The sequence below is a fragment of the Hirundo rustica genome, chromosome 2, assembly GCF_015227805.2.
Source record: "Hirundo rustica isolate bHirRus1 chromosome 2, bHirRus1.pri.v3, whole genome shotgun sequence".
NCBI classification, from domain to species: Eukaryota; Metazoa; Chordata; class Aves; order Passeriformes; family Hirundinidae; genus Hirundo; species Hirundo rustica.
Genome location: NC_053451.1, coordinates 103,112,228 through 103,135,083, shown reverse-complemented (window position 1 = coordinate 103,135,083; position 22,856 = coordinate 103,112,228). Strand labels below are relative to the sequence as shown.

The window sequence follows — 22,856 nt, the reverse complement described above, 5'->3', positions numbered from 1 at the left end:
AAAAAAATGTTGTGGCAGAGAATAAGCAAAGAAATCTAAGTCTTTTGTGAACTGATGCTTTTATAGAAAGTATTATACCTGCCATAGGAGGAAACTGGGCTGATGAAGACATGGATAAAATAATCTTGCTAGAATACATGGAATGATTAGTGGGTTCTTTTGGTTTAGCTGCCAAAGAAAATAATTGTTTTGAATAAAATTAAATTTAGAATTTTTCCATCTTTTCTTTCTCAAACAAAGGCACAAACTATTTTATTTTTGCTTAATGCATAAGCTTTCAACTCAGGCAAATAGAAAGGAAATTAAAGGCTTGATTAGCAAGCCCACTAATGGTGGTGGTGTCAGTCCCTTTTTTCTCTTTTAGCACAGAGACTATGGTGTTTGGTGGGATTAAATAGATTGAGGCTCAGATAAATTTTCTCAAGCAAAGAATTAAAATCAGAGTCTTGGCTGAGTTTCATCACTATCAGAAAAACACATTTCCCTGATTGTTTCCTTCTCCCAGCTTGAACCTGGCACATGAAACATACTTAAAGAATGGAGGGTGAAGAAATGAGTGAGACTCTTCTTCCTGAGGGCTGGGGTTGCACATGCAAGCTCTAGTCCCTGTTTATATTATTGTTAAAATGGAGGTTATTGCACCTCAGAGGCACTCCTTTTTATTTTTTTTTCCCTAGCATTTATCAGGGAAGTAAGGTGCTTATGCTTTTCCCAAGCAGAGTAAACAGCTGAGCCTGTGGATCTGGGTCCCACACCCTTGGTTGGAGTTTGTATGGTTGTCCTCAGGTGTTAAGAGTCCAAGGGAGCTGCATTTGCACTGAATCTTTATTTGTGGATTTTTCTCATGGAATGTTTTGCTGGGGCAGTCACAATGTCTCAGCTGTTTCTTGCTTTATCCTGCTGACAACTCTTGAATAACACTGTTCTTTTCAGTGTTTTGTTTTTTTTTTCAAAATGAGAAATTAAGGGGTATAGAATAAGTCATTTTCCCAAAGGCCATAGAGGAAGATCCACAAGGCTGTTACAGGGCATTTTAAATTTCTGTTGTAGCTGACTAAAACCTTGCAGTAAATTTGTCAGGAGGTCAAGCTATGGTAGGTCTCACAGCCCATTTGCTCCCCATAACTGGTTGAGTTCCAAGCAAAAATTTGCCTTTGGAGACCTCTTTCCTAAACAGGATATAGAGGACCTTGTGTCTGAGCCACGAGTGGGACTGTTAATCATTAGCATTTCATTTGGACATTGGAGCCTGAGAAAAACCCAATAGGCCATGGAAACACTTTGTTCCTGTAGTACTGACTCTTAAACTTCAAGTGCTTCCACTGGTCAGTCTGTCATGGAAGCAGGTGGGAGAGGCAGCACATTGTTGTGGATGCTGGCTGGTAAACTCACAGTAACTCTAATCAGAAGCTTCCTTACATCAACAGTGTAAGTAATTGACACTTCAGATTTCCTAAGGAAGCCTAAAATATGCTAGACTTAGGCATTTTCTTTGGTTTTGTGTATATTATCTGTCTTTTTTTTGTAACACCGTATGGAAATATCCCTGAATTCATATCTGTGAATAAAGGCTTTCTTGTCAATTCTGGCTTCTTTCTTTCTTTTTTTTTTTTTTTTTTTTAAGCATCTGCTACAAACAAAATGTGATCCTTTAAAGCTATGCTTATGATTTGGAAACTTATGTTAACGACAGAAAGCTGCATGACAGGCTGAAAACCAAAAAGACAAATTCATGCGTAAACCTGGTGTTTATGGCTCTTGTTTTCAGCCGTAAGCTTCAGTTACAAGTTTGTTCCTACTTTGTTCTAAAGTGTTCCTCATCACAAGTAACTAAAAGTTTCAGCTGATGTAATGGTAATTATTTATCCATGTATCTGTAGTATTGAGTCTTTCCCAAACCTTACTAATTTTCCCGAAATAAATATCCTCAGCTGCCACACTGTTTGAGGGCAAGGAAAGAGGTCAGCAAGGAAAAGACACAGGAACATGACCAGACTCTTTGTAATCACTCAGTTTAAAAGACAACAGATCCATTTGTGGCTGCTGTGGTATCTCTGCCACCTAACTCCTGTTGAAATAAATTAGAGCTTGACCACTGTAGTGTTGACAGCAGAATAGATTTCTCTAGTGATAAAATAGCAAATGGCAAAACAGTTTCTGAGTCAGAATCTCGTGGTAATGGATGCCAGCAGCTTACCACGAGTATTCTCCATTCAGTTAGAATAGAAACTGAGAAAAAACTAAAATTGTTTGTTTCATTTCCTCAGGTGTTTTTTTGATGATGCTGTGTGTGTTTGTTTGTTTTTTAATAACTGTTCAGGCTTTTTGTTGATTTTTTAGGGGATTTTGGGATTTTTTTTTTAAGCAAGTATTATAAAGAGGATTTTTTGTGCTATTTACTGCAAATAGGTGGTGGAGAGCTTGCTGCTTTATAAGTGATGGAAATTCCACATAAACTTTTGGTGGTGAGGGAGTAGTTGTAAGCTTTGTTATACTGGTGTGAATCCAAAGTTATTTTATTAAAAAAAGTTCCCATAGAGCAAATTTAAACTGACATGGATCCAATGGAAGGATCAGTTCTTTGGATATAATTTTTTTAAACTATCAGAATGATTATTTACTCCTCTTGTATCTTGCATGGTTTAAATCAAGTCTGGATGTCTTCTCCTTGAAGTTAAGGATGGTGTTTTACTATACTTCATGATGCTTGGGGGGTGTTTGACATAATCTTCTAATTCACAGCTTCCTTTGATGGGGAAAAACATGCCATCAATCTTCCTTCTGTAAACAGTGCATCGTTTGTCCTACGCTTCTTGGAGAAACTCTGCCACAGTCTGCAGTGTGATAATCTCTTCAGTAGCCAGCCTTTCAGCCCTTACATGGGATGTGCACATAGTCCTATGGAGTACGATAGGAATAAGCCAGGTACTGTTAATCACTGAAAATAACAAGTGTTGATATATTTTAGAAATTAGGGGGCTCTATGAAATGCAACTTCTTAGTGTGACATGAATTGCTTGAAATTAATACACTTCAGTTCTTAGTGAATTGGTTCCAGTGTGGAAGTGCTTTGACAGTAATGGATAGGTTATACCACATGTGCAGAAATAATTTTGTTCAGCAAACTTCTCCTTGTAGGCCAGCCAGAAAACATATGTACTTTACCACTGCGATACTGCTGAAAAGACAAGCTCAACACTTAACATTTCATTTGTTAAATTTATGTTCGGCTTATAAAATAAACTTACTGAAAGATGCTTGCTGTCTGTGAGAAGGCACTTCCCCTAAAAAGGAATTCAGTCTAACCCTTCTAACACAAGTACAAAGTCTTTTCTTTCTCTTTTCACCTTACTTATGGATGGCTTGAAAAATTTTACATTCTACTATGTACATTCCAGTCATCCGGTAGAAAAACTTGTGAAACTGGCAGCTTGTGAAATTTTGTGTGAGTCCAGTACCTTTGCTGCACCAGAAACATAGAACAGGAGATGAAATTACTTGCCCAAGATCTCCCAACAGGTTGTTTCTAGGAGCTGGTATTCCCAGGTGAAGCCAGGAGTCACAGCTGAGATAGCCATGTTGTCAAGACAGTTTCACAAGATTTATATTGGGAATGAAGCTTCCTCAGAGCTGTTTGATAGCAAGTCTGTGTTCTGGATGCTGATGTAGAAATTTTTTTTTCCTCTTTCCAGTGGAGAAATTATGTTTATAATTCTGTCTATCATATGAAAGTTCTTAGTTTTAACTACTCAGGAAAGTAATTCCAAGCTAATTCAGCTTTGGAATTTTGTACTGAAGTGATTGAGTCTGTGTGACATAAGAAATGGAACTCTAATGTGGTGAATGGCTGCTGTCTGTCTTTGCTTCTGTCTCTGGACTTGGCCCATGAGCAGCTTTATCCTAGAATGATAGGCAGTGACTTTTCCTCTTCACAGCCAAAGAAGAAATACCTGAAAACAGGAGTGCTAAACGATACCCTCAGGACTCTCCACCATACACTGCGCCTCTTTCCCCTAAGCTTCCCAGAAACGATGCTCATCCATCTGAAGGTAATTATATTATGTCAGAATTATATATGAGGATTATTTATGGTTTCAGTATTTCTGGTCAAAAAGGACTAAGTACAACATATGTGTCTGGTTTGTCTCTAGCCTTTGACAGGTCAGGGTGGAAGTATGTTAATTATTGATCACTGGCACAGATTTTGCACTTAAGGAATATCTACTGCAAGTTCCAGCAGCGCTTCTCCTAAACCTGCGGTCTTTTCTGTGAAGGGGCTCAGGCACACAGGTGACAGATAAAGCCTCCTGCTTCATGTAGGGCTACTGAGCAGAAGACCAATTGCCTTGAAATGGGTTGGGAGATAAATTGGAAGCAACTCTTAACTCTAGGCTGGGTTCATTAAGTGAGTAAGGGTGCAGCTTGATGATACAACTCAACTGAGTTTATGGCTAGCTGCCAGTGGAAGTTGTGCTGCTCCTGCTTTCCTTGCCTCTTTGTCCCTGCAGTGAGTCCTAGCCCACCCCCTGCTCCCTTTCCCTGGCTGGGTAGTGAGCAAAGGCACAGAAAACACTCTGGTGAAGAGTCTTGTTTTACTTCTCTGGGGTGACTCTCTGCAATCGGATGAGCACAGCAAAGGGTTGAGTGGAAGGCGGCCGTGGCCAGGGAAGCGGTGTGACCTCCCTGTGGCAGCTTGCTCTTAGGCTGGTGTAGTTCACACATAAAATAACACCTTTTCCTGGGCTGCAGCTCAGCTGCAGTAACTGAGCACATGTCTAGTCTTAGTCTGCCTCAAATGTGAGGTAAAGCATCTAGATTTAAATGTCAGTGAGAGAGATACAGCAAAATGGTTGAGTATTTGCTACTTAACTGATTAAGACATGGTAGTTGATGGTACTGACTTATCCCATCAGATACATACTTTCTCTTGCAGCAATATATTTGCACATCATTTCCAAAGGCTTTTTTGAAGTATAATGGGGATTAGTTACATTTTTCTCCTTGTTTTCTTTCCTTTGTGAGCTTGAAATGATTTTGTATTTATTAGCATGAGTGGGGGCAGGATATCTCTTCTGTGCATATTAAAAACCCATAAGACTACAGTTAAAGCAGAAAAGGATGTAAAATTAAAGTGTTCCAAATGATAGCTTATTTAAAATTATATATCTTATTATTTTGTATATATAACATATTCACATCTTTTTATTTCCTGTAGCTGTTATTATACACAGTTCTGCATTGATTATCAACTTCTGTGTCTTCACAAAAGAAGCTCTGGTTTAATTTCAGAGATATATTGTACATCTAAGTTATGTTTCTGGTACTAACTTATTAAGCGTGGAGGAATTAATAATGCTCAAATGAAGTTGTTTCAGTTGGAGCAAAACAAATGTTTAAGTAGATCTGCAGTATTTTGTAAGAAATCTTACTCAAGTAAACATGAATACACATACTGTTTTTTATTCCTTGTTTGCTGGTGGATCTTTTACAGATGGAGTCAGTGTACCCTTTAAAATACAGTTTAAGATTAGTAGTTCATTGTAAAATGCAGTTACTTGAATAAAAAATAATTAAAATAAATGGTTTTACATGGTTCCAGAGGTTTGAATTTGTGCTCTGTGCTTTTTAACAGGCAAAGTGTTCTCTAGCATTGTGTGTTTCCCATTAGGACAATGTCCTCTGCTGAAAATCTGGAGGCAATTTTGTAGCGGTCAGTCATGGGTTGGTTAACAAGAAAGATCTGCCCCCAAAAAGTTCTGGTTCCATTGAGACACAGTTGTCTTAAAATAGTTGTTTTGAAATATCATTTGAAGGCAAAATGGAGTAATTGTGGGAAACGGTCTTTCAAACAGCTTATTTTCCTTCTGATCTGCTCGGGGATATGCTTTGCAGATTTTGCTGCCTTTCTTGCTCACCAACAGTTTTTTCTAAAGTTATGAAAGATAAAGGAGGAGGGAGTGAGGAATAGCTCAGACTCCCTTCCCCTGAAAACAGAGTGTTCCTACTACTGTGTCCAATTACATCATTTTGTTATGTATGAGACAGAACAACTGGCTTCTAATTCCCAGAAGAGCTTCAAGAAAACAAAACATCCAGTTCCTGCTGAGGCTTCAGTGCCTAAACAGTCTGCTGTCATCCCTACATTTGAAACTTAAGGCTTCTTACTGGCCTTTCATTAATGTACCCCGAGGTCAGGCATTCTGCAGTGGAACCTCCCATCTCTTTTCATACCTCTGTTATTCACAGCTGCTCAAACTGTTGAGGTAGGAGAACTGTGTTACTCCATGGATTGCAATGCTCCATTTGCTGGATGCCAATTTTGCTGCATTTTGTTTGTAGAGAAGCTGGATAGATGGATTGGAATGTGAATAGGATACTATAGCTACTGAACAGAAAGCCTTCCCTAAAAAATTGTATTTCTCCCCTGGGAAATATGCCAGCTTTTCCACCTTGTGTATATGAGTTTAGAATTTACAGTAAGATAAATTCAAATGCCGATATCTTGGAGGAAAAAAGCAGAGTTGATATTTCCCAAACCTAGTATTTGCTTCAGGATATATAACATCAGAGAGAAATCTGGGATATAATTGGAATGAATACTATTAAGTTCTTATGCAATGCAGTCAGTTTTAGCATCTTTTTTCTACAGAAATCTTGACAAAGATAATGTAAACCAATTATTAATAAAACCCAAAAAAACCCCTATATTCAGATTCCTGCTAGTTTAATATAAAAACTTAAAAAATGTTTTTTCTTAATACGTTACATGGAGTTGGCTGATACGTGCTTGAATACTCCAGTTGAAACTCTGCTGGGTAGTATTGTCTCCATTGCTTCATCCTACTTTTCAAGACTTCTGAAATCTGAATCTACAGGTTCAGTCAGTTAAACCTCACGCTCCTTCATACAGCTTTGCTGTAACAATTTAAGGTATCACCTCTACTTTTTGGCCTTGGACTGAGATGTGGTTTCATTCTCTACAGCTCTAATTTTCCCTTGATTGGCTACTTTTTAATTTTATAGTGTGAATCATTGACTTCATCTCTTAAAGTCGCTCTGAAATTCTGTGGAATTATATGTTTTGTTTTCAATCTTGGTAAGCTGGTGTAAGTACTTCTGAGAAATACAAAGGCTTTTATTTTCTCGTTTGTTTTCTTTGAAAATCTCAGTAGCTTTTTCTTTGCTTTTGTGATTCAGGTCTGACAAACTAGAAAGTTTTGCAGTGGTTATTTTAAAAGTTACTTACATGAAAGAGAGTGACTTGTATCCATAAAAGCTTTTTATTATACAACTATCAAATTTAGTAAAAGATGTTACATCACCTTGCAGATAAGGAGTCTAGGAAGGCTAGACATAGAGATACAGGAACAGGCTATCCTCAAATGCTGAAAGACAAGCTTGCACAGAAGAAGACTGTCCTGGCTGAACAGAAAGGTTTGACTTGAACTCAGGGTAAAAAAGGACCTTTGGAAGAAAGGGCAGGAAAATCAGAAGGATACAAGGATACTATTAGGTTATTCAGGGTGAAAATTAGAAAGATTAAAGCCCAAATAGAATTTAATCTGGATACTGCCATAAAAGACAAGAAAATTATTGTCTTTTCTCTCAGCAGTCAGGGGAGGGCTGAGGAGAATCTCAAGCCTTTATTGGATGCGGGGGAAAACAAAGTGACGAAGTTTGAGGGAAGGCTGTTTGAAGTACTTTGTTCCTCCTTTTCCTCTGTCTTTAGGACTAAGATCAGTTGCTCTCCTTGAACCCAGCATCCTGAACTGCAGGGCAGGGATGGGAAGAAGATTGAAGCCCCCACAGTCCAAGGGAAAATGGTCAGCACTTAAAATATGCGCCAGTCTCTTGGGACCATATAGAATCTGCTCAGGAGTACTGAGGGAACTGGTTGAAGTGCTCACCTCCTTTTACCTTACTGTGTTCTGCAGTTATGTGAAAGGAGGTTATTGAGAGGTGGGAATTCGTATCTTCCCCAACTAACGCTTCTCCCAAGCGATAGGACGAGAGGAAATGGCCTCAAATTACACATGGAGAAGTTCAAATTGGGTATTAGGAAAAACTTCTTCACTAAAGGCTTGTCAAGCATTGGAACAGGCGGCCCAGGGTTGAGTCACCATCCCTGAGGGTATTTAAGAGACATGTAGATGTGGCTCAGCGGTGAACTCAGTGGTACTGGGTTAACAATGGTTGCTGTGGCTTTTTCCAGCCAAAACAATTCTTTGGATCCATTCTGTGTTTCTATGGTCTTGCCTTACGGAATTCATGAAGTAGGGAGCTGGCTCTTTGAGAGCTTTTAATTCCCTTTCAGAGTTTTGCTGTTTGAAGGTCAAAATACAGTAACAGTTCTTCACTACTACACTTAAAACTGGATTCAGAAAGAGAACCTGAGACCTCATGAGGCAAGTTGAAAGCATGCTTGAGAAGCTCACTGGGTTTTTTAGGAAAATACTCTTCCTTTGGTTTTAATTCGGCATTTGCCCAAGAAATTTTTGAAAGCTTTCTTATAAGAAGGGTAGTAAAAAGCTTTTTACAGGAACTTGTTTTGCAGAACATACTAGCTCTTATTCCAAAGAATATGCTGCCTCACTAGCATATGTTTTGTAACTTCAGTAGAGTTATTTTCAAGATGGTAGTGTGGGGCTTACACTTCTGTGAACCTGTTAGCTATATTTTTCCAGCTCTTAACTCTCCTGCCAAAGCAGCATTTGTTTCATACAGATTTGTACATCATGCTTCCAACTTCTTTCTTGTGCTAGATATTGGCCTGATGCAAACGGAGGGGAGTGTCTGTGATTGCTAGAGAATGGAGTGGTGTTCCTATTGAATTGGGTTTTTTTCCTGACATGGCATGCTTCTCTCAAACAGACCCGAATTGGGCTGAATGGGAGTGGAGTTTTCAGTAATTGAGCAAAGCTGGCTCCTGTCTCATGGCCCAGGGAAAGGGACATGCTGAACTCCACTCATGTGGCTTAAAATCAGTGACAGACTTTAAAAGTTCACAACTCTTCTGAGTGGATGTTGTCTTCTGTAGAGTATAAATTTGCTGAAAATGCATAAGAGCTAGAATATTGTTACTTTTTTTTTTTTTTTTTTTTTTTTTTTTTTTAACTTGCTTCATGCATTCAGTAATTTACCTTTACCTGTGTCTTTAGCTTTCCAGAGTCTGCAGTTAGAGACCCTGAAGCCCGGCCCAATGCAAGGAACTGTGTGTAGATAAAGCAGGGTGGTCAAAACATGTTACAGTAGTGTGCCATACCAGGCACTCACAGCCTTCTGTGGCTTTGCCTGTAACCTCTTCCCTTTTAATAATGGTACCTCTGTCTGAACCTGTTGGGGTCCATAGATAATAATCGTCCACTTGTTTTCTTTATGAAGTTAATAACTCCCTCTGCTGTTTAGAACTTACTAAACAATTGTTAGTTAACATGAGTTTTTTGTTAGTATAAAAAATGTCTTGCAGAATAAATGCTAGATAATATTAATGGTTTTCTTTTTAATGATGTGTTTAAAAAACAAAGAAAATTCTCGATTAAAATTATTTGATGTATCAATATTTACAGCAGACAATTTTATATTAAAAAAAGTCCTCTGTCATTTCCCTGCTCATAGCATTCAATAACTACAACTGAAATGATTAATGGAAGATTGTCCTAAACTTGACATGTTAAATATTTTGCTACAAAAATAATGTTTTAAAATACAAGTAAGAGCCCAATGATTAGTTGGGGAAAACATTCAGTCTCAGTGATTGCCTCGCAGGGGATTTGTTAACAGGATTACAATCTGTCAGTACCTTCAAGAGAATGTAGGTAGCAATACCTTAAGTAACAAAGGTGTAATGTCCATCACTTTGACCATATTGATGCTTGCTTTTTGTGTAGCAGAAACATTGCCTGTAGAGGAAAACAGCACTTCCAAAGAACACCGGTTTTCTGAGGATTGTATGGATTCTGCACTTAATTCTGTAAATCCATCAAACCCAGCCTGTCGAAATTCCACGGAGTACCGTACTTCAGGAAATGCTGCATATTACAGAAATTCCCATCAGCCAGCAACTGCTACCTCAAATTCAGCCCCAGTCCTGCGCAGGCTCTCCCTGAGTTCCGCTGGCAGCAGTGCTTACTATGAAGTCAGTAGGAATCGGATACAGAGGCGGATTGAAGGTATGCTGTTGTACAGAACCTTCCAGAGTATGTAACTGCTTCTATTAACACAAAAAGTTATGAATAAAGAAGTTCTTTGCCTTTGGAAAGCTGCATATGGAGTGAAGTGTGCTGTTGCCAAGCATGTGAGGCTTGCTAATGTAACTGCAAATACGGAACTTAAGCCTGTTAGTACTAACAGTGTCGTCCAAGTCAGGGAGGGGATTTCCTGCTGCAGCTTCTTCTTACTGCTGTGATGGACCCTGCAGCAAGCCAGAGCAGACAGGGGTAGCTATATGCAGCTCACTTCCTGAGCATCTTATCAAATATTGCCATGTTGCTGAAATACAGGGATAGGGTTTCCTACTGTCTCTCCCTCTGTCTGCACAGCTTCACTTGCCTTTGCCTCATTCCCAGTTAATAGCATCTTGGGACCCAGGAGCCAAGTACAAGTAAAACTAATCTGTCTAGGTATGTTACAGTGCTAATGTTTGTGCTGCTGTAAGTATTTGCAGTTATAGAAGTAATTTAAAGGCAAGAGGAACAGTTCAGTATTATTAGAAGGAAAATAAAGCATCTTTTCATTTTAATATATTGCAAACAATGCATAATAAATGCCGTACGTTAATATTAAAGGGTCTTATGAAATGAAATGTGTAATCCATGTGCAAACTAGTGATACTTCTTCCTTTCACAATATTTTTGTATTAAAAGCTGCAAGTTCCACAACTGGACCGGATTTGAGTTCACTAAAAAGGGAACCTTCGAGAACATCGAATAAAGATCCTTCCACTTGGTCAATAGAGGAAGTAGTGCGTTTTGTGAAAGAAGCTGATCCACGGGCACTGGCTCCACATGCAGAACTCTTCAGGAGACATGTATGATGCATATCCATTCTGTTCTAGTAGATTGTGTCATGTTAATCTCTTAAAATACAACTTTCATGTCTATCAGTCTGTTTGCAACTGGAGGTGGAGTAGAGTCTCCCCATATATTAAAGAGAGGCTGAAAATTACTTTCCCACCTGAAATCCCTCCTGCAGTATATGTTTTCTGTTTTTCAGTCTTGCTAGACTAACAAAAATAGGCACCTCTTTCCAGTGTATATGGAATAATGCCCACCTGGAAGCGCCCAAGTTCTAATGGCCAACATCCCTGGTACCCCTGTGATCCCTGGTGCTTCTAGAGAAGATGACATTTTCATGTACAGTGTGGGGCCCCTGTTTTGGAGACTTAATGTCCTGGAGCAGAGGTTTAGCTGGACACTTGGTCATTGATACTAAAATTCAGAGTATCAACTGAAATATTTAATTAATCTGTTTGGGAAAGCATGTGTAGGGTTTCATAGCCCTAACTAGATGTTATCTTTAGAGACAGCAACTGTTTCAGTTTGTGGTAGGTTTGATCTCCCCTGCTCCTTGCTGTGCCTTTCTATGGTGGGTTGCTCAGTAAAGAGCTGCTTTCTTACTTTATTGCATATATGGCTCTCCAAAAAGAGATTGGCTTTACTCTTTAGTAGTATTTCACCCATTTTCTGCTCCAGCTCCTCCTAACAGTTTAGTCTCTGATTAAGCTGGATTGGAAGGAAAGATGAAAATAACTTCCGATGGAGATTCCTGTCTTATATTTTATTCTTAGTTGTATAACAACAGTAAATGTCACTTGTTTTGTCAGGTTCATGTTTAAAAAAGTATGAGTGTTTCTCTTTATGGTGCTTTATGGAGCTAATTGCCTGTCTATGATAGGTAAGGATACTAAGGACAGTTTAGGACTGTCATATTTCAGCAGCTTCTCAGTCAGACAGTTGAAAACTGACTAAGTTGTCCTTGGTCTTGATCCTGACAATCTCTTTGGTTCAACATGGAAATAGATCTGACTAATTTCCCATATTTAGATGGTCTCTAGCCCCTTCCTCTGTGTGACTGTTTGCAGACGCATGCCAAAATCCTCCCACGGCTGTTTTCAAGGTTCAGTGCAAGGCCTTAGTGCTTGGATCATTTAATCTCTAACTGCACAGAGCTTCCTTTGCAGCTTCTTTTTATTTTTTCCCTTGACCCATTCACTTTTTTTCCTGGTTGGAAGCCCTAATTCTGAGGGCTGACGGGTCAGTTTCTTTTATTTACTATTGTTTTCTTCCTTTTACATCTCAAATACTTAGTCACACATTAAAAAATACTAAAATTAAATTTCAGTGGTCATCTGTAAATTCAAAATTACAGTTACTGTTTTATATATAGTAGGTGTATTTTTACCACAGTATAAACATCTATAATTTACAGTTTTACCATGCAGCTTGTTAAAGTAGTTGTCTGTTGTGTTTTTTCTCTTCCTTCTGCAGGAAATTGATGGGAAGGCACTACTCTTACTGAGGAGTGATATGATAATGAAATATATGGGACTGAAGCTGGGGCCTGCCCTAAAGCTGTGCTACCACATTGAACGACTTAAACAAGGAAAGTTCTAGCCAATGGGGACACCACAAACACGTGTGTTCGGATCACACCAAGCTCTCAGGTTCACAGCCATCGCCTTGATTTGAAACTCTTTTGCTGATACAAATCTTTATTTTTTGAAAGTGCTCTTGAAATGTAGAAGAGACATTCAGGATAAAGGCGGGAAGGGATTTGTATTACATTCTAGTATTTTTGCAAACCGTTTCACAGGAGGTTGGCAGGGAAGGACAGTTGATCATACTGAGTATGGGCAGGTCTGGTAACAACGCTCTCCGAATCCTGGAAAGTGTGTTCTGCATTAGACTTCAGCCAATGTGTTCATATCCAGAACCAAAACAGCTGAATCCCAAAGGGAAATAATAAATTAAACCATCATCAGGTGTTTATAATTTTTACAGGGGTGGCTGTAAACTTTTATATTGCAAGAAAACCTTAAAACAGAAGATCTCATCTCTGTAGTGAATATTCTGGTCTTTCAGAAGAGAGGAAGAGTTATGGAAGAGAGGGCTTAATACAAATATAAGCTTTTATAAAGTGTGATTATCAGTCCTTTGGGAAGTTATGAGGACAAATGTATTGTATATTGTCAGTTTAGGCAGGCAGTAAATATTTCTGTTTCATGGAAGATCATACTGGCTGTATAAACAGCCCTTTCTGGGACAGACTGATTTCACTGGAACAATGCCTCCAGATATTAAACATTCCATCTTTTTGCTAGGTTTGGCGTGGATGTGTGTGTTCATGCTTTTTATATGTACACGTGTATGTGTCAGGGAAATACATACTACATGAAAATATACATACACATTGTACATATCTTTTCAGTTTCTTAATATGTACTTTGCACTGTGCCAGAGAGAACTGTACAATTTCTTGGCTTTTTTTACCAGTCAATTTAGTTGTGTATTATTTTCATTAGCACCTGTTTAATTTGTTCTTGGAGTCAGAAGGTGACAAACAATCAAAAGTCTTTATTCATACAGGCAAGATCCTTGTACTATGCAATACTCCTGGTTATCCATCCCTTAACTCTGAGCCATATTCTGATATATATTTGGAAAGATACATTTGGTTCCAATGTTTTGGGTTTATATTTCCTGTGAGGAAGTGCTACTATGTAACTGATAAACTTTTTTTTTGGGTAAAACTGGTGCTGTTTGTATAAGCTGAAGAATGAGTGGTGATAAAACAGTTTGTTGTCACTGCCAGTTGTAAAATACATCAGGGACAAGAAAATATACTTTCTGTTTAGGAAACTGAATGTACTGTATGTAATAGTCAAGTGATAAAACCGTTTGTTAGGGAAGGTGTAGTCCTAAAATGGTAGGATTTATTATATTTCTTAATGACTTTTTATATGAAAGCATATAGTATAAATGTATTTTTTACAAATTCCTTTTTTGAAAATGACTTTCTTTACCCATAGACTGATACTCATCAGATTTCAGCAGAGGAACTGCTAGAAAAAAAGTGAATTTTGTGACTCAGAAGTCAAAGTATTTTGTTATTTTAAGTGACTGCAATGCAATTTCAATTCAGAAAGTCATTTGGACCCTGAGAATTGTTTTTTTTTATTACATCATTAGACATTTGACACTAAAGTTTATCTGTATCGATTTGTTTTGCATATCTTTTGTGGTGCATGTATGCTTAGATGAATAATACAGGCATGCTCTTTATAGTAAGAAAAGGTCAGAGCATTGATTGAAGAAGCAGAATATTTTCTCTTGGTGTTAGAAATATACTGACTTAACTTTCATTATGGTTACACCAAAAATTATGTGTTAAGGAAAACATCATGCCCTACATGTTCAGTATATTGTTTATACATATATAAAATTGTATACTACTTCTTCTATGCTTTATTATGCTGAATTTGTGTTCTTCAGCATAAAAAGATCTCATACAATTTAAGTGGAAGTAATTGACTGAAAACAGTTTTCATTGTTCACATTGCCCTTGACATAACAAAAACAAAGGTGTTTAAATTTTCTGTTTGGTCTTTATGGAATGGCATTTTTGTACGTGGCACTATTATGGGTATAAATATTTGTTCAAGGCTTTCTGTGCACTCATGTGCACAAAGATAACTGTGATGTTGCTGTACCAGAATTTTCCATGTTCTGTAGTGTGAGAGTCAAGCATTCAGAGTCTTACAGCAGAATATGTTTTTTATTCTTTATTTTCACTGGGATGTTCTTACCTAGCGAAAAAAATAAAATAGTTTGTTCATTGTTGTAACTGTCTGTTCTGTTTGATGCCACGTGGATGTGTGAGCACTCTTTGTGTAGGCAAGGGTGGCTGTCTGATCTGGCATTTGATATTTCTAGACAGTTCATGAAAAGGTCTGATATAAGGAGGTTTAATGAGGAGGGTAAGATTATTCCAACCTTGTTCATCTGAAGCAATTAATGTTTGAACTTGGGTTGTTCTATGCTTTCAAAATAAGGACTTATCTAGTTACTCAGCTATTGAGTTTTGTAGATCTCATTTTGCAACTTACAGCTTACAGAATTCTCATATAACCACTGAGGGGAAGAGACTGATAAAAACTGTTTGTGCTGTGTTCAGATAAAGACACAAAGTATTTTAAATCAAAGCAGTTAATGGCAGTAAGTTTGAACTTCGTACACTTCAAGCTTTCTTATTTCTGCGATAGAGGAGTCTTATTCCAGTGCCTGAAAAGGAACTTGGATTGGGTTAATGGCAACCTCAGAGCTGTCACTGGCAGGTGATGAAAACTGGAAGTTGGCAGTGCCAGTAGTCCAAAAGCCTTTTGCATCTGATCTCTCTCAGAACACACTTAGTATCCTTTTGGTGTTTATTTGATATACAAGACAATATGATTTAGTCTCTTTGTTTCTCCAAGTCGCTTTTCTGTCAACATGGATTCATCTCTTTATCTGGTTCTGTAACTTCTGGTCATCTTGGAAGATAGCGCCTTAACTCCTCAGTGCATCATGGGACTATTGGAAATTAAAATATTGCTGCCTAGGAGGACTAGAAGCTCTAAAGATTATTTTTGCAGAGCACTTCTGCAATAGTGGAATTGAAGAAGGCTGGAGGGTAATCTGTGGCAGTATGCATATTGTAGGACTTTTTCACACATATGTAGGAATGACAGTGAAAGACAGCAATATCATGTTACAAATGTTGGCTTGAAGGATGAAGCATCTTTCCCCTTTTTTGTTGCTTTGGATAAAGACACACCATTTTTTTAATTTCAGGTTGTAGATAAAGGCACAAAGATGTTCATCTGATTACTCATTATATTTGTAGAGCTCTTCTTCCTCTACAGTCAGGGATATAATTTGCAAAAAGTGATGTTAACCTTCTCTGTAGCTCTGACAGTTTTGTGTGAGTCTGTGGATGTGATTATGTAAGCCCTGAACATGATTAAAAATTTTTAAATTTTAGTATCTCAGGTATTTCCACGGGGGAAGAATGAAGCCCTAGGTGGGGATAACTAAAATCTTGAACTTCTAACCTGATTAGGTAAAATTTTCTTTGTGCTTGTCTTTCCTTTAATTGAAGTTGAAATTCAGAGAATTGAAATATGGGTACACTGAGGCAAAGCTGGTATTCAGTACCTCAGCCTTTTCCATGTTCTATGTAATGAGGTCCCCTGTCTCATTCAGCAGTGGGCCCCAGTCTTCTTTTGTCAGCTATAGAATGTTGTCTATTTTAATGCGGGATCATGAAGAGAAACACATTTTAGAAGGGGATGATAGCATATTTTTTTCTTTGATTGACCAGCTAGTTACATAATAGAGTAAAATTAATGAAGAGGTGTGAACCTCTTCTAAGTAATGAGTGTCTTCATCTTTTTGTCGCTCTTTCTGCCGAGTTGAGGCTGTGTGGAGTTACACTGGCTTGGCTTGAAGAGGAAAAAAGAAGAAAGAGAGACCTCCTTGAGATCAGTTTCAAAGGTCATATATTCCTGCTCTCTATCTTTATTACATGTAAAACCGTGGGAGTGAGTAAAAAGTGCTCATTTGGAACTGCCTAAGAGTGATGCAGGGAGGCAGAAGCTGATTTCATGTCCATTTTAGTGGTGAAATGATTGCTGCTTTTTTTTCAAGCCTTGATTATAATCTTTCGCTCTGTAAAGCTTACTAACTAGCCCATAATCCTGGGATTGTGTTCTTCAACTGTCAGTGTTCCTGTTGTTTCGAAGGTCATGCAGAGCCATTTTGAGACTTTTTAAAATCTGAACAGTCTGTTGTAAATTCACTGTATTGTGAGTCTTCAAGTGTATCCATGGATAACATTTTATATATCTTTTTTTGTGTTTTTTACTGTGAAAACTGCAGCGATAAGGTTGGGGGGTTATTTAATAGCAAAATATTTTGCTACTTCGTTCTCTGATAGTTTGTTCTAAATAAATCCTCATATTGTGGCAGTGGTTGATGACGGGAGTCCTGTGTGTGCTTAAAATATGCTATTAAAGTGATCCAGCAGGCTTTTAAATTCCTCACTTACATAATCATCCATCCCTGTCCTAGCAGATAATTTTGATTAGCTGTAATTTGTCCCATTTGAATCAGAATTAGCTTCCATCAGCTCCAGAAAGTCCCAGTACTGCTGTACACACTGAGGACTCCTGCACAAGCTGCTTCTCCTCACAGCTTTAGGGACCACTGCTAGTTTTATTTCAGCTTTCATTATCTGCAGGGGAGCTGTTTAGCACTGATAGTGAAGGCTGCACACCTCTACTCCTTTTCTTTTAAAACACATGAAGGTATTTTCATCCACAGAGATTCACTTTTCAGCATCTGAAATCAAAGGCCTTTCAGGACAAACAGCACGAGCAAACAGATGCCAGTACAAGGGGAAGGGGAGATTGCATCCCAAGTTGTCTGAACAGACAAGCGTGAACAGATGTAAGCTTGAAGCTGGCAGAAACCCTCTCTGCCAACGGTTCCTTTCTAGCTGTGACAGCTGGAAGAAAACGAATATGCCACAAAACCACCATGACAATTGCCGTTACCCTGTGCTGGCTGTCCCAGCTCTGAGGCCCAGAACTGGAAAGACAAAGACTTATCTACCCTTCCAGGCAGGCATAGAGGCAATTGGCAAGGCAGTGGGAAAAAACATAATGAATGGTGTTAGAAAGTCTGGTGTTCAAATGCAAGAGGTCATGATTTTACTAAATTTTTCCCTTTCTTATATTTAGGTTTTTTTCAGTAGTTACGGAGGCACCCTGTTTCCCCAAGCAATTGGGCCAGCGTTGTCTAGATTTCCAAAGAGTGAGGTTTTCAAACCGACCTGAACTCTTCCTCAACTTCTATCTCTCCAAACTAGTGCTGCAGAACAGATTTCCTCTTATTGAAGACCCTTTTGAGGCAAGGATCTTCCCCTGTGCTTCTTACTCCTGCATGTTATGAAAAGTAGGGGGAGGACTCTGCAGCTTTTGCTTGCTTTATCTCTGATGTACCAGCTATTGCTACTGATCTCAGCCCTTGCCTGGGCATGTACATGGTGCTGGTATGAACAGATGCCTCTCCCCTGCATGATGTTACTCAAGGTGTGATCTGCAAAGTGCTTTTCTTTTTAAATCCCTGCTCTTACCTGAGCAAAACAGTGGGGAGAGAGAAATTAATAAATAAATTTAGTTAGTTTTACTCTACCCTTGGTTTATGCTTGTACATTAGGGCTGTGTTAGTACATAGATAATTTTATTATATTGGAACGTAATTGCTTATTAGGTTCAATGGGTAATGTGACGGGCAGGTTTTGTTGGTTGGTTGGTTTTAGTTTGGGGAGGGGTTTTTTTTGTTTGCTTCAGGTTGGGTTTTTTTACCTACTATCAGCTGTTCATTTGTTTCCAAGAGGCCAGCTCAGCAAAAGGGAGCATATTACTTTCATGCATCTTTGCATTCACTGTAATATATTAATTGTAATTGCCTGGGTGGTGTTCAGCTACAGGAAATGAACAAGTTGGAGAAAGTTTAAATGTTTTGAAAGAAAACAGAAATGCAAGGCTGGGATGAGTGATAGGGTTTGCTTGCAATAAACATGGGAAGGAAAATACATGAAGAATGAAGTAATGGAAAATTAGGAAGGAGAAAACCAGGTGGATATATCAAGATAAACTGTTTCAGATTCACAGATTACTTGTGTCTTTGACTATTCTTGTTAAGCTGGGATTTTTAATGGGAAAGTTAGGAATAAACATTTTGAACCATGTCAGGGATGTGAAGCCTTTTATCTTGACATGATTTTATCTGAAAACAAGCGATGAATCCTTGTTATTTCCAACCCAATTTTTGGGACATGCACTCTCTTGTCCTTGAATTGTTTCATAGTTGCTGCTAACAACTCACTCTTGATATAATTTCTTTTAAAGCCAGACCAGTTGAGGAGCCAAAACCTGTGAATACAGGCTTGGGTTTGACTTGATGTAACTTATTTTTTGATATAGTTGTCCAGGCTCTTTCTCAGTTTAGTCCGTGGGAGTCGAGGGTATGAGTGATCTGACCAGGTACCAACATCTACTTTACAGAGACTTCTTGACTCTATTGGTTTTATGAGCCAGTTTCTACCATGGGAGTCTCAATTCCCATTTCAACTTTAGCACATGAGATAATTCCCTATGTAAAGTGCCCTTCACTGCAAGAAAGCTACAGCAACCCTCTTAGTCGAGTCCTTGGTTGGAAGACCTAGCTGGCATTGAGAAACAAATGTTCAGGTGCACATTACAGTAACCAAGCAATGTTGGCCAGGTCCCATGTTCTACCACACAAGAGGTCTGGCTTTAAAGTTCAGTTGCCCAGAATATTTAGCCAAAATTCTATCCACAGAGAATATTTGTGCGTTCTTAGATCTTTGTTGTTGCACAGATTGCTGTGGCAAAAAGCAGAGAGCAAGCACTTAAATATTCTGTTGGTGTTTTTTAACCCCACTCTGACCCCTGTGTACACAAATACAGGGAGTTCTAGTTGAGTGTGGCACATGCATCATTGGGCTTTGAGTGTGGTGGCTTTGTGCCATCATGGCTGAGCTGTGGAGGGTCTTTGAAGGGTAGGTACATGTTCTCTTACACTGGATTGTGCTCTGTGGACCAAGCTTTCAAAGAACTTACTTTGAAACGTTTAAAAAAAAAAAAAAAAAAAAAAAAGAAAAAAAAAATTCCACCTGTTACCTTTATAACTGAATGCAAGTAGGTTGGGTTTGGGGTTTTTTTTCCTCAATAAGTGAGAAATTGTATATCAAAAATCAATAGCTTCCCCATGCTTACTGGTGGTACTTTTTGGGGCTTTCTTTGGGTACATAAGGTCCACAAAGAAGGACCTCCTCGTTTTGTGTCCAGTGTCCTGCCCTTGGTCTGTGGGATGCCAGTCTGGGACAAATCATTGCCTATCTTTGTTCCTAAGAAAAGAAAGATGGAAACTCTGTTGATGAGGATGTGGTGGGAAGGATGATACTGAAACAATGCAAAAAATGTGGCTGTTTTGAAACAGCTGTGGCCTAAGGAACATTAGTAATGCCAGGGGCGAGGGGGGGAGGGGGACATACAGGGTGATGCAGGGATGCAATGTGTCTGTTACCAGCATTTCACTGGAAACACAGTTCCAAACAGTAAAAAAATTATGTTCCACTTGGAAAAAAAGTCCTTCCTTCCAAATATTTGATTAGATTGTACTCTGCTGTTTGCTCTTTTAATTTTCATATCTTAGTTTGGAAGAATCCTAATAATTTCAGTACTAGGATATTATGGTATTATTATAAGAGAGCTTGGGGTATATGGGCACAAAGCAGTACTAAATATTTTAGCGATTAGTAATATTTCTACTCAAACATGAAGAAATGTTTCAGATGGTTCAACAACAGAACAGATTTTCCTAACAGGATTGCAATGCCATGATTTTAACAACTGCGGAAAATATGTTTTCCACACTAAAATCACAGGATTTGCTTGTAGGGGTAGGACTGTCCCAGAGTACTCTGAATTGAAAACTTCAGCATTAAGGGTATGTTTTATAGTCTAAGAGAAATGCAGCTTTAAATAGGAGGAGGAGGAAGCTCTAGGAAAAAAGTGAAAGGTGAGTGAAAAAAGCAAATTGCACAAATTAACATTATTAATGTCACTGTGTCAAGCTGTCTGCCTTTGGGAAGGCAGGAACAGACCCCAGCGGAAAACAAGGTCCTTGACTGAGCCCTTCAACATGTTTTTATAAACTTGAGCACAAAAAGAAACTAAAACATCTGGCACCAGGATATTATGCAATGTTATTTTAAGCTGTTTTCATTGTCTAATATTCTTCATGAGAACTGTTAACAAGTCACTTACTGTTGTCAGATCACAGTCCCAAGTTGCCTCTGTGCGAGTGAAGGCGCACAGACTTCTCTGATTCACTCCCTTCCATGCTCGGTGGTTTTCCCCTGAAACCTTTCATGTGCAAGTGCGTGAGGCTGATCCTTGAGCCCCTATGGGTCAAACCTCTGCAGGGATGTGCAAGGTGGTGTGATCACCCCAGTGCTCTGGAGACCTGAGCAGAAAGTGGGTAGAAGTGGTTCAAAAAGTGAGACCTTGTGGCACGTCAATTTTATAGCAGATCGGAGTGTGGGTGGTAGGGGAGTATAGGTCACACAAGTTACCTCAGGCATGGGAAAGGCAAAAAAAAGCTACCTTTGCTCTTCTGCTTCCCTTCACATTTCTGCTGGAATGGTTTTGCTGCCCCTTTTCCCTGTCCTGTGCTGTCAGGGCAGGAGCAGGAGGTTGCACTGCCTTGTATGCTATGCATGTGTGGTTTCATGTAGGGTCTCCTCCAGCCCTCACTTTTTGGTTGCCTTCATCCCATGAAAGCGCTGCCTTGCCTGGGCTCAGTGCCTGCCTTTCTCCACTTTCCCCGAGTGGCCTGAGCCATGTCTTTGAAGCTGACATCTTTTCACTCTCTGTCAGCAGCTCACAGCCAAAGGCTGTTGTTTTGCTTCTCCCTTTCATTCTCTGGCTGGCTGCTTGCTAACTTCAATAAAGGTGCAATGCTAACAGGCTTGGATCTTGGCTTCCATTACCTTCTTTCCTCTCCCCATTCTCCATCTTTTCCTTGCACTTCCAGTTGTCTGTGCCTTACCTGACTGCTTTGTGTTCTCCCAACCCAAAAACTGCCCAGTCCAGATAAGTTCCCTGTCTGAGATGCTGCTCATTCTTCTTTTCAATTAGGTTATTTTGCTAAGAGCTAACTCCAAGTGTGGAAGCCTTAGGTGTGCACCCCTGGTCCTGGAGCTGTGCTTTGGGCAGCATAGGGGAAAGGCTGTCCTGTGTAGGAAAGCTGGTACATCTGAGCACTCCTGCCCCCGAGGCTCCCCTGTCCCATGGGCACATCTCAGATGTGCAGCCCTTCTGCCTGCCTTGGATTTAGTGTCTGGATTCCTGCAAAGCCCCTGCCTGCCAGGGGAAAGAGAGCAGACGGAAAGGTAACATGACCCTGCAAACTTGTACCTCTCACTCATTCCCTAGTAAAACCCCACACCCAAAGTCAAGTCACATGGAGGCTGAAGCCAACAAGGGGCAGCTCCTCTCTCCCTCTCCTCTCTCTTTCCCTCTTGCATATACTCATCATTGTAAAATGTCTTCTTCCTACCATTACAGCTTAATGACTTTCCCTTCAACTTCACTAGAGGTATTAATGTCTCCATTAACAGCCACCAGAAATGGAAGCTCCATATATCATGAGTGCAGCTCCGCATCCTTCTCATACAGAAGTTTCAGAAGCAGTTAAAATGTAGCCCTGTAGAAAATTAATGGCCCGATATACAAAATCTGTAATTGCTGCTGGAGGCAAGGAGGAGGAGGAGGAGGTGAAAGTGCTCAGCTTTAGTGCAATTAAGTACCTTGTTCTATGGTTGCTTCTCCCCCGTGCTGATGGGGTGCAGGACTTGTGCTTCACGCACGAGGGTGGTGGGAGGCAAATGGTCCCTACTTAGCATCATTTGCCCAAGAGAGTTCAGCAGCAGGAGAGGTGCTGGCATGTGGCTCCTCTTCCCAAGGCACAGCCTTGAAGCCTGGGGTTGCATGAACTGGCAGCAGGGTGGGGGAGTGTGAGCAGCCCTAAGCCTTCCTGGGAGGATGGTGTTGAGAATATTCCCTCTGCCCCTGCAGTTTAAGCAATGGAAAAGCCAGGCAGGGGGGTGAGTGAGCCCAGTCTGCTCTGCTTATCCATTTCTATGGGAATGACTCCAGCCTCTGTCACAGGCTCTGGGGGTGATGGTGGCAACTGGCAGTGCCAGGGAGCATGCCCATTCTGACCCCG

At 39.5% G+C, this 22,856-nt stretch overlaps 1 protein-coding gene across 2 annotated transcripts in view; it reads left to right on the top strand.

The window, feature by feature from the left end:
• The window catches only part of SCML2 (Scm polycomb group protein like 2), a 70,977-nt gene extending 56,218 nt beyond the window's left edge, over nucleotides 1-14,759 (top strand). For both annotated transcript variants that reach the window (XM_040056916.1, XM_040056914.1), the window contains 5 exons: nucleotides 2,743-2,925; nucleotides 3,936-4,049; nucleotides 9,888-10,169; nucleotides 10,863-11,026; nucleotides 12,486-14,759. In XM_040056916.1, the coding sequence (XP_039912850.1) occupies nucleotides 2,743-2,925; nucleotides 3,936-4,049; nucleotides 9,888-10,169; nucleotides 10,863-11,026; nucleotides 12,486-12,611 (869 nt within the window). In that variant the 3' untranslated portion in view covers nucleotides 12,612-14,759. The remainder of the gene's footprint in view (nucleotides 1-2,742; nucleotides 2,926-3,935; nucleotides 4,050-9,887; nucleotides 10,170-10,862; nucleotides 11,027-12,485) is intronic.
• Nucleotides 14,760-22,856: the final 8,097 nt, after the last annotated feature.